At 47.9% G+C, this 11,042-nt stretch overlaps 1 protein-coding gene and 1 long non-coding RNA gene across 7 annotated transcripts in view; one reads left to right on the top strand and one right to left on the bottom strand.

Annotated features, from left to right (window-relative positions):
• The first annotated feature begins 284 nt into the window (after window positions 1-284).
• Window positions 285-6,609, top strand: LOC140631250 (uncharacterized). 3 transcript variants are annotated; one of them, XR_012028879.1, is made up of 3 exons: window positions 285-1,257; window positions 1,854-4,427; window positions 5,006-6,609. It is a non-coding gene; the product is annotated as an uncharacterized lncRNA (long non-coding RNA). The 3 variants fall into 3 exon arrangements; XR_012028878.1 differs by having other exon boundaries at window positions 1,854-6,609; XR_012028880.1 differs by having other exon boundaries at window positions 285-1,228; window positions 1,854-6,609.
• Window positions 5,780-11,042, bottom strand: part of SNX19 (sorting nexin 19) — a 40,738-nt gene continuing 35,475 nt past the window's right edge. For all 4 annotated transcript variants that reach the window (XM_072822733.1, XM_072822730.1, XM_072822734.1 and 1 more), the window contains 3 exons: window positions 9,386-9,570; window positions 8,403-8,490; window positions 5,780-7,324 (listed from right to left, as the gene is read on the bottom strand). In XM_072822733.1, coding sequence (XP_072678834.1) covers window positions 7,192-7,324; window positions 8,403-8,490; window positions 9,386-9,570 — 406 coding nt within the window. In that variant the 3' untranslated portion in view covers window positions 5,780-7,191. The remainder of the gene's footprint in view (window positions 7,325-8,402; window positions 8,491-9,385; window positions 9,571-11,042) is intronic.

The raw sequence follows: 11,042 nt of genomic DNA on the forward strand, positions 1-11,042 counted from the left end.
GGTGCAACCACCTGTAAGAGCGAGGGGGAATTTATGCTAGCCTTTCTTCTCTTCAAGGTTATTACTTTGTCTTTGAAGAGTCTTCCTCGCGGGATCTTAGCCGTGGCTTAGATAAGCTGTTGGAGAAGGCTTGAAAAGAAGAATTTTAAATCTGGGGCCAAAGGATTTCCAAGACAATTTTAAAGAAGTCAGGTAGCAAGCAAGTCTTTCTCTTCATGGTAATCACTTTCTTACAAATTTGTCTGGGGCAGGGAAGAGTTGAGAATATTCCCTGCTGATTTTTGTTTTGTTTTCTGATCCAGGAGGTGAAGGTGGGGCCTAGAGAGTAGACAGGGTATGTTGTGTATTTTTTGGTGACTGGAGGATTTTTAAAAAAATATCTTCAAATCAGGACTAATTTTCTTTAGAGAGCTCACAGTTTTAGCACCTTATGGCCTCTATACTTAGACTGCAAATAGTACCGTTATAAAATGGTGTGGGTTTTGGCACAGGAAATACAAAAACCAATTTCTTTCACTTGATATTTGCTATTAAACAAAGACACAGTGGTCAGAAAAACGAAAATGTGCTTCCCCCTTGTCTTTCTCTCACATCTCCTGCTCCCAGGAAATTCATTGTGTTAACATGTTTTACCTTCTAAAAGTTAAGCAGCAGAATCTCCTTTAATTAAACGAGGCTCAGCATTTCGTTTGTACCCACTATCCACTAGGTGAATCTATAGGAACGTTGAGGCATAGGGATATGATGGGGATAAACCAGATAGTATGTTCCTTGCCCTTGAAGAATTAGGATCTTACCGAGGACCCCTTAAAATGCACATTGACTTTGATCGCATTGACAGGCAGTGTACAGTTGTACAGGGGAAGGAGAGAGAAGTTTGGCTGGCACAGTCAGATAAACCTCCATGGGGAAGTGAGACTAACTGGCCCAGACAGAGGGTGCCCACGTGTGCACAGCCGGAAGAACGTGGGTCACAGGCCAGAAGTAGGAAAGGGTAGGATGCAGGCCCTTGGATTTCCGGGAAACCATTTCCCTAAGACATTCTGTCTCCCAGCAGAAGTCCTCCTGCCAACCAGCCCCATGTGACTCTCTTGGAGACTCTTCACGAAAGGTGCCCTCAGGATTCTTGAATCATTTGCGTTTACAGGCAAACTTTTGACACAAGTACATGAAGCTGGAAAGGAACTCGCTTGCCAATACTTTGGATTTGGACTCCGTGTTAGTACAGGTGAAGAATGTACACTCCAAAAAGGCTTTGTAAGTTTTTTCTCCTTAATGAGGTAGATCCTCCCTAAGGGCAAGCTACGAAATGCAGACACGTTGCCGTATCTTTGTTAATCTCTCCGTTGCTACTGGGGCAGGATGATTCTCCAAGGAGCACAGACAAAAGGGGCGATGACCTGAGCTTGAAGGTCACCAAATCCAGTTCAGCCCCGAACCTCTGTAACCTTCTCTTAAGTCACAGATTCTGCACACATGCCAGAGCCTTTCTCTGTAATCGCAGACTTTCGGGTTTATCTAGCTTGGCCTTTTCCCTCATTGATTAACACGAGTGTTGGAAAGTAATTATAGCCAGCTTGCCATCGCTTTAACAGGCTGCAACAGTGACAGGGAAAGAGTGAAGGGGGAAAAAAAGCCACGATATGGATGTAGGTATGGACACAGACTTCTCTTCTTAATCACTAAAACACCCTAATACTGAAATTAGCTTGCATTTCCTAAAGAAACTCTGGTGACAGGTCTGTTTTGAGTTGAAAGTAGACAATGTTTCAAGACATTCAAGAAATCATTTCTGAGTTTGGATCTTGATGCCATTATTATTTTTTTTTTCCTTCCCAAACCTCCACGCCTAGAAACAGCCTGCTAGTGACTTCTACAGCAGCACTTGCAGGTAAGGTTCCAAGGGTCAAGACGTGGAGAGAAACGAGATTTTGTCATGTTGAAGACACATGAGAGACTGGAGTTCTCTGCAGCCTGTCACATGCTTGTTTTCACTCCTGAGAAAGTAGAGTTCACACATGCTTTCGGACCAGAGACAGGTGAGGGGTGTAGGGAGGCGGCAGGAGGGCTTGGAAGTCAGAGAAGAGCACCACGCATCTGCCCCAGTGGCCGTGGGTACCATTGCTCCACCATGTCACTGCCCTCTCGGCTTCAGGGCCCACTGGCTCACAGTGGGAAGGGGACTCCGATGAGTTTTACTCGCTTGACACATTCTTCTGTTTTTTTTTTCTTTCTAAAATGAGCCAGTGATGTCTTTGTGTAATAAACACTGGGTGAGTCGTAGGCTACGGAGGCGAGAGCTGTGTGGTCTTCCCTGCCCAGCTCCTGGCTGGGAAGGCCCTGGGTGCCACGGCCTCCCTCACGCCCTCTGCCGCAGAGGGTGCCCTTTCCTTCTCCTGTCCACAGAGGCGGAGCAAGTACTGCCTGTGATTTCTGGCACTCTCGGCGGAAAGGAAATGGGGATGCTAAGCCCCGCAAGAGCTTGCCCAGTGGGGCCTTGGACTACAGAAGCATCATGGTTTCCTTCCCCCCCTGGCTGGTTCCATTCCCATCCGTACCCAGCAGGGTTGGCCAACTGTCCCTCCTCCTCCTGGGAGAACGCACAGGGCAGGTTCTGAGGGCTGGGGAGCAGGGTTCGCCAGAGGGCAGCGAGGCGTCTCCACTGCCCCCCGACCAGGCCACCAGGGAAGTCTTCATGTGGTCGCCACACGGCACTTGTTATTTGATGAAGCTTGTTCTGGGAATTCACTTCTCAGAGTGGTTGTAGCGTCTCTGCCCCTTTCTGTGAGAGAGGGATCAAAGAGCCACTGAGGCTCGGTGACCGGACCCCGTCCCCACAGCCGCTGAGTGCGGAGCGAGGGGGCAGCAGGCCTTCCAGCGTGGAGCACCCGCACTCTGCAGGGCCCCGAGGCCATCTCCGTAGCAGAAATGAGGGGAGCAGACTCGGGGGAATGGAGGCTGGGGCCGGGAGGTGACAGAGACACGCGTGAGTCCAGGGGAATAGGACTAGGAAGGGCCGTGGACGTGTGCGGTCCCACGCCCGCGTTTCCCGAGCAGGAGCTGTGAGCTTGGGCGAAAAGTACCCCTCAGGAAGGTTCCTCACAGTCCCCACCATGCAGAGGGAGAACAGGGCCGGGTTCCTGGGCACACCGCTCCGCCTGTAGCTCTCCATAGCTTTTCAAAATTTTACGTCTCTTGATTGTGGTACACGGAATCTCAAATGGACCATCTTCACCCCTTTCAGTGTACAGCTCTGTGGTGTCAGATCCACTTGGGATGGTGTGAAAACAGATCTCCAGAACTTTGTCATTTTGCAAAACTGAAGCTCTGTAATAGTCTCCTCTCTAATTCCCAACAACCCTATTTCTACCGTTTCTGTGAGGTTGACCATTCAGGTCCTTCACATCCGTGGAATCATCCAGTCTTTGTCTTTCTGTGTCGACTCTGTCTTTGCACACATCATTCATTGTTCCTCTGGATACCCTCCCCATGTTTTCACTACTTACTCATCTTTCAGGAGTCACTTCAGATACTATGACCTCAGGCTTTCCAGGGCCTTCCACTCCCAGTGAAGTGCCTGGCCAATGAGAGTCGTCCATGTCCTAAGCCCTTGCTACTCAACGTGTGGTTGAAGATCTGTACGCCCACTGGCATCCATCTGGGGGCTTCTTAAAAATGCAACATACTCTTCAGTAGGGCCCCAGGTAAATCACACATTCACTAAAGTTTGATAAGCGCTGTTCTAACTCGTTAGACAAGAGGCCTGCAAACAACTCATGGCCACACGTGCTCAGCTGCCTGTTTTTGTAGGTAGTTTGATTGGAACATACAGCCGGCCCTCCCTATATGCATTGTTTAGGACTGCGTTTACGCTACAACGGAAGAGCTGAGTGGCTGCAACGAAGACCACCACGTGGCCACAAGTCTGTAATATTTATTCCTGCCCCATTACCAAAAAAGGCTTACAAACTTCTTCACTAGACTGTGAGCTCCTTAAAAATGAAAATCTGGTCTTATTTTGCTTTGTGTAAGAAGAAATGCGGACGAGGATGATGGTGATTATGTTTGTTGGCTTGAGGGGAGACCAGCAGGATTTGTTACCTATGCTCTGCCATTTCTTCAAGTGACTGCGGGCAACTCGCGATCTGTGTTCCTCATCTACGAAATGGAGACACGTAATAGAACCTACCTTACAGGGCTGATGTATGGGTTACGTAAGTCACTCTAGGGGAGTGCTTCATGTAATGCCTTCAGTGAAAGTTCAGTTCCAGAGTGCCATGGGGGATTTGTTGATGTACAGATGATAGAACACTGTCTGCTAGCACCCATTCTCTGCTTCTTCTTGGGTAACATCTAATAATTTTTTTAGGTATCTAACTTTCCTGGAGGATGATCTCCTCTCCGGGGCAGGGAGGTGGTGTGGGGTGGTAAGTACTATTGCAAGCCAACCAGGTAATGGCATTTTCAATGGCTGTGGATTGGCCTCGGGGTGGACAGTTCTGGCCAATGGGTCATGAGGAGAGCATTCCTGAAGGGCTTCTGGGAAAAGGTTTCCTCTTTCTTCAGAAGAAAACATGGGAGAGATGCCCCTGTTCTTTCATAGTTATGTACAAATGTGATGCCCAGAACTGCAGCAACCATGAAAGTAGGCAGTCTGGGAACAGGACAAGCATGTTTATAATGGCAAAACAGAAAGATGGGAAGAATCTGAGCCCTTTATGGGGTCAGAGGTGCTGAATCCATCATCCCCTGGGGCTTACCTACTCAGGTATTCATTTTATAGAAGAAAATAACACTTCCTAGGAGTCTTCCTTCAGTCTAGAGCGTCCTGACTCATACAGCCATATACATGTATTTTTACTCCACCTAAGACCTAACAGCTGTTGTTGGTGCTATGAACAAAGAAAATAGTAGTAACTGGAAATGAATGTGCTGGATAGCACAAAAGAAAAATCAGGAATGTTCTGGGTTAATGCAGGCCTGATTCTTCATTGCCTTTTATCAGTCTTTCAGCTGGGAGCATCTCTTCTTAACACCTGTGGCTCCCTCCCAAGTGCTCATCTCCCTTGTTTGTGCCTGCTACCCACACTCCACAGGTAGGTTTTGATTATTTCCTTGGGGATACCCATGATTTCCCTTCTGGGTAGGAGGGCCTGAGGACAGCTTATGTTTTGGGACAGACAACAGAGGTGGCATCTCATATGTAACATGAAATACAGGCAAGTTTTCTTTGGGTTGGAAATATCAAAAAATTCCTTAATTTACAGCCACAAGGATTTTATGGTATGTCAACTGACGTACTGGCTTTGTGTGACATCTGGGCCAGATCTAGCAGCAGAGATTCAAAGCGATATAGGTGGCTAAGTACATATGAGGGTGAAGTATGGGGAGAGAAGGGTAGTAGAAATGAGCTGGCTACTGCATCTATCCCGATGAGCATCCTGGCCCTCGCTGAAAAAGGTGGAGGATCAGCTTCAGTGAGCGAGGCAGGACTCCCTCCAACCCCACACTCCTGCAAGTACTTCCTAAACCTAGACATGCTGAGCTCCTTCTGCCCATGATTGTCCGGGGTGGGAGGAGCCCTGGAGCCATAAAGTCACTGTAACAATCATATTTTAAGACTAGAGGGTGCCATGAGACATGATCTCATTCATCTCCTTGTCCTTAGGCAGTAATAGCCTACCTAAAGCTTTCCAATCATAGCAGAACACTTTATGGGTACAAGCCTCCAGAGGGGTAAAAAAAAAAAAAAAAAAAAAAGGTAAGAGATTGCACAACATTCTCCCATAACCACTTTAATTGTGTGCACATCATCTACTTCAGAGTCTAAGAGAACTTGACGCTCATTCTAGACCCTTCCCATTCTCGTCAGTCTAACCCCAAGATCCCCCTCCAAATGGGAGGATCCATAATTCAGTGACAGCAGGGCACTAACAGGCAGGCTCATGGGATGAGGGCGGCACAGGTCTCCCGGGACCTCCTTAAACCTCTTCTGTTAGCTACTCACATGCATTTAATGTATAGCACTTCCCTTGTCACTCTGTCTGCCTCCCTCCCTACCAACAATTTCTCCTAACTGTTCCATTCTTCTAAGATATTACATACCACCTTTGCCTTCATCTTCAAGTTTTCTTAAAGACTAATCAGATCTTTAAGGAACAGGAAGTAAAAAGCTTCTCGTGGGTGAGCAACTCCCTGCAGGTTTGCTAGTATTATCGGTTCAGGTTAAAAGTCCCCTGCTGGAGACTGGTGAGGAGAGAAGCCCCACAGCCACCTGGGTTTCCTACTCTTTGGGCATTCCCAGCTATGGAGCATGTGTCCCTTCCTTTAGAAGCACTGGGCTGAATAAGCGATTTGCCATGTGATTCTGCTGAAGGAAGACAGAGAAGGTCACAAAGACCAAAACCAACTGCTCTTGGGGACGGGCTGGGAGGAAAGCTAACACATAAAATCTGTGACACAGATTTTCTCTTTCAGGAAAGGGTGTGGAGAGTGCGGTGGATCTACTGAGAAGTTTTGGAAGTCGCTCCGAAGTCTTCTGAGCAGGAAAAGTGTAGCCACCCGGGGAAGCAGCCTTCAGTGACATCCTCCATGATGTGTTGGAAAACAGCCAATCAGCAAAAAGCCCCTTGAGAAATGTTTGCCCTCCTTCTTCTGGAATTGTTGGGAAATGAGACAGAGTGTGGGGCTCTGGCTTTCAAGAGTGGTCCTGGATGAATTTCGGTTGCCTGGTGGGAATAGAGAGCTCTAGAAAAATGCCTACTCCTCCAAGGAATCTGGCTATCAGTTTTCTCTTGGGTCTATCTACAGCTTGTGTATTGATGGCTTAGGAAAGTGCATGCACAGGGCCAGGCTCCTGGCAAACAGCCTCAGGGAGGAGGGCAAAGGAGAGGCAAAAGGGGCTCATTCTTCTACCTCACAGATTCCTTTTCCAGGATCTACCCACCAGCAACAATCCAAACACCATAAAAACAGTACGGAAATGTATATGGATACAACTGGTACATACTTCCCCCATCACCTGCTACGGCATCTGCTCTATGGAGTAGAGCCAGGGGACAACTGTGCCCCGGGGACCCCAGGCCTTCTGAGCTACAGGCCAGCTGCAGAGGGCACAGGTTCCTGATGGTCGCGGGGTGGCAGAGCTACTCTCCTCTCTCAGCCTTCCAAGAATGGGCGAATAACCTATGGTTAAGGGGAGACACCCGTTCTCTTGGGGTTGCCTGGGGTATCTGAGGCAGAGGCGGTTACGGTAGGCTCCTCAACAGAGGCACTGAGATCCAAGAATTCCAGGATGATGTCCCAAAGGCAGTAAATCAAATGCCTGAAACAAATGGACAAAACAACTTAGAGGAGGGTCTGGCTCGGTCAGCAGACACCAGATCCTGTTTATGACATTTGTTTTCCCTTCCCCCTCTTGCCCATGACTGATCTCCTTAGTGAACTCTATGTTTCAATAGCTTGATGAAGCTTCTGCCATGAAATAAAAGTCTGGTGAATAAAGGTTATGACCCTGAAGAAGGTGGGAACAGAACTTGAGACCTGATTTTTGGAAGTTCCCCATTTATTTATCTAGTTATCTTAGCACATCAACTCCGCTCTGAGGAGCTGTGAGGGAGGGAAAAACCCCTGCGATATCAACTTACTGAGCAGAACTCCTGACTATGGCTGTTTCTCGTAATTAATCATTATAGATCCACAGGTGACCTTACAGGCAATGAAACAAAAGCCAGAGCCCTTGGGTGGCGACAGTTAATAGATACAGTCCACTTTGGGACAGGGTCTGAGAAAGGACTGGAAGTCCTGAATACTTCTCAGAAGACTTGTATCCCACGGTACCAGCCAGGGAAATATCTACCTCTTCTGGATTATTCTATAGCGGTGTTCACGCGGTATTTCTGGTCCTTTGATCAGAGTCCAACCTCAATATCTTGTCTCCTTCCTATTAAGCAAAGACAATTCCTGATTCTAACACTAATCAGCCTTACTGTGAGGCCCTGAACATAAAGCTGAAAATCACTATCCCGCCTGGGTTATATAGGCCAGGGGATATTCTCAGTGTTCACGGGGGCTGGCAGATGCTGAAAGAACTGTTAAGCACACTGAATAAGCCTGGAGGGTGATAGGGCATTTCACTAGCTCATACGGGGCCTACGCCGAGTTCTTCCAAGTACAAACAGTGGCTGGTCCAACACTGGCTCACTACCCACAACAGCCTGCTCAGAAGCCGGCAGTGTGGACTCCTTAGTGTGTGCACATGTGGTCATCTCGCTCTGCAGTCAGAGTCCAGGGCAAAGAAAGACTGCGGTTCCGTTCTTCTCAGTGTGGGCTGCTCTCTCAGAAACCGTGGACACTATGAGGCCAGAGCTGCGGAGATGCTGTGTACACGTCTTTCAGCCTACCTGTTGATGAGGGGTTGCTGTAGTGACTCCAAGACTAGACTCCAGCTCAGTCGACATCTGTTCACCCCAAGGATTTCTACCACAATATCTGAGGAGGAAAAAACAGATGTGGTTTCAGTGTTACCACTGAAGCCCCAGGTTCTAAGATTATCATGATTATCTCATGATATCTGCTATCTGTATTCAGACTGAGTATTTCTGGCAAACTTCTCAACCACACAACCACACCAGAACGGAAAAGCTAAGAAAAATGTTTCTTAAGGGCAGGGGGGTAGGAGGATGGGGTCACTGGGTGATGGGCATTAAGGAGGAGATGTGAGTAAGACTGATGAATCACCGAACTCTACCTCTGAAACTAATAATTTTTTAACATATAATAAACTATATGTTCACTAATTGAATTTAAATTAAAAAATACATATATAACGGAAAAAAAAGAGTACATAACACTGTCCTAAGAGCTAACAGTTCACTATTGCACCCTGGTTACCACAGCATAGCCACAGGCAACACGCTGCCTTCCCCACCTAAAAACCTATAGAAAGTAAAGAAAAAAAGATCCTCTTCAGGTTTGTTTTTATCTACTGCTAAAGACCTTATTCAATGACCCCAAGTTATCAAGGATGAGCTTCTGTGGGACATACCGTTTTCTTCCCTGGTCCGAATACCAGGAGTTGGCAGAGAAGCCGAAGTCTTCATCTGGTGGGAACAGTTCTGAGACCTGCCTCTGTGGTGGAGGCCGAACTGTTATTACCCCAAATATCTGTAGGATTCTCACCTACTATTTATGGTGTGCTCACAGCGATCCTTTCCATTTCCTTAGCATCACTTGCACGAGGGGTAAGAGGATCACAGCTCTGATCGTTTACCTATTAGCCTGAGAAATGGTGGGTCCCCAGGGTTTTGAGGGGTACGGGGTAATGGTGGCAAAGCTGGGCAGGAAAGGAGTATAACCAGTATAACCAGTCTCACTGTCCAATTACCTGGCAGGATTCCCATCAGGCTCTGCAAGGCCTGTTTTTCAGCAGCCACTTTCTGCTCCTGGGTCCTTGCGGGCCGTGGATACTTAGGTAAAACCCCACCAGGCCAGATGGACTCCTGAAGAAGTCGGAGGTACTGCACCCAGCGCTGTGGACACGTTAGATTAGCCACCTGCACCTCTAGCCACCTGTGGTGGAAGAGAGGAGAGAGGTCGGATAAGCGGAAGGAAAGGAGCTACGTGCTGTACTAGGGGTTGCACAGAACAGAGCACGCAAAGGGCCCCCGTTTCTGGGCAGGGTTGGAGCTTTCCAACTATCCTCTGGTGAGAAGCACTGTCACGTCTCAGCAATGCGCGCACACAGCCTTTACAGTGAAGGGCTTGGTGATTTTGTACAAACACGTCTCCCTTTGGCACCCTGTCCATATCCAGCTGCTCCTCCCGTCCCCACGAGCTGTTCTGAGAGTCCTTCGTCGGTCCTTTGCTCATAGTGTCCCCTCACTGACAAGACCCTCTTCTTTCCAGTAGAGAAGCCCACGTCCTCCACAGAGTTCCTCTAGATCATTCCAGCTAGCTAAGAGTGCCCTTTCCCTCCTTAGACCTCCTTTGGCATGTAGTTCTACAGCTTGGGTTTGGAAATATTTCACTTTGGAATATAAATTATTTCCTCATGTGTTTACAGCTTTACTTTTCCAACTAAATTATAAGCATCACAAGAGTTCTATGTCTTACACTTTTAAAAAGTTTCCCACAGTGCTCTGGTGCTCAAGAACTGTTTGCTGACTGACTAGCAATTGTTCCTATTACGATGAAGATGTCCTCTTTCATCTCACATTCAAAAAATGAGGCAGTAACTCTGAGGGGGCAAACATACCAAATCTGCAGTTCCTGCGAAGCATTTCACTCTTACCCTATTGCTCCTGCCTGTTTTCAGAGCGATACAGTCACTAGCTGAGGCTCAAGACTGCCAAGGCCTCCCCAGTATGCAGCAGGGCCGACACTGGCAAGGCTGTGACTCTAACGGGTGGACCATCGACCACTCCTGCTCTGTTTGGTTCTGCACCACATGGCAGCTCCTGCCATTGCTCCTATACCCGAGTTACTTGTCGCCCATCCAAGAGCAGGAGGGGCTGCCAAGGCAAACTTTATTTAACCTCCACTCTGCCAGACAGTCTGCATTCCACTCAAGCTAGGCATTCCAGCCTTGGGGGCTGCAATCCCCCAAGTCGAGAGCTCACAAATGATTCTAAGAATAGGAAGTCCGAAAGGTAATGGCAGGGCAGGAATGGCAGACACCGATGCAGATCAAGAGCGGCACAAAGCTGCTCTTGCCCAAAATAGCCATCACGATCGTATTTGTTATTATTAGGGTCGCATCTCCTTTTTATAGGGTTTTTCATTCAGCGAGCCTAAGACGCCTGATGAAAGGGATCCAGTAGCAAGAATTTCTGCTCCTGTTTATAGAAGAGGGTCAGCAAAGGGAGGTGGATGTGATGCCCTGATCAGATTCTCTGCAGGGGATCAAGTGACCCAACTCTCGTTCTTCACCTCGAGCCACAAATGTTTGTGTGACTTCTGCTAAGGTGAATGATGTGTATCCGGGTCTCATCTGAGTGACTGGAGGGAAGGGGCAAGCATCTGAAAATCAGAATCTTTTTTTT

Source organism: Canis lupus, chromosome 3, assembly GCF_048164855.1.
Source record: "Canis lupus baileyi chromosome 3, mCanLup2.hap1, whole genome shotgun sequence".
Lineage (NCBI taxonomy): Eukaryota > Metazoa > Chordata > Mammalia > Carnivora > Canidae > Canis > Canis lupus.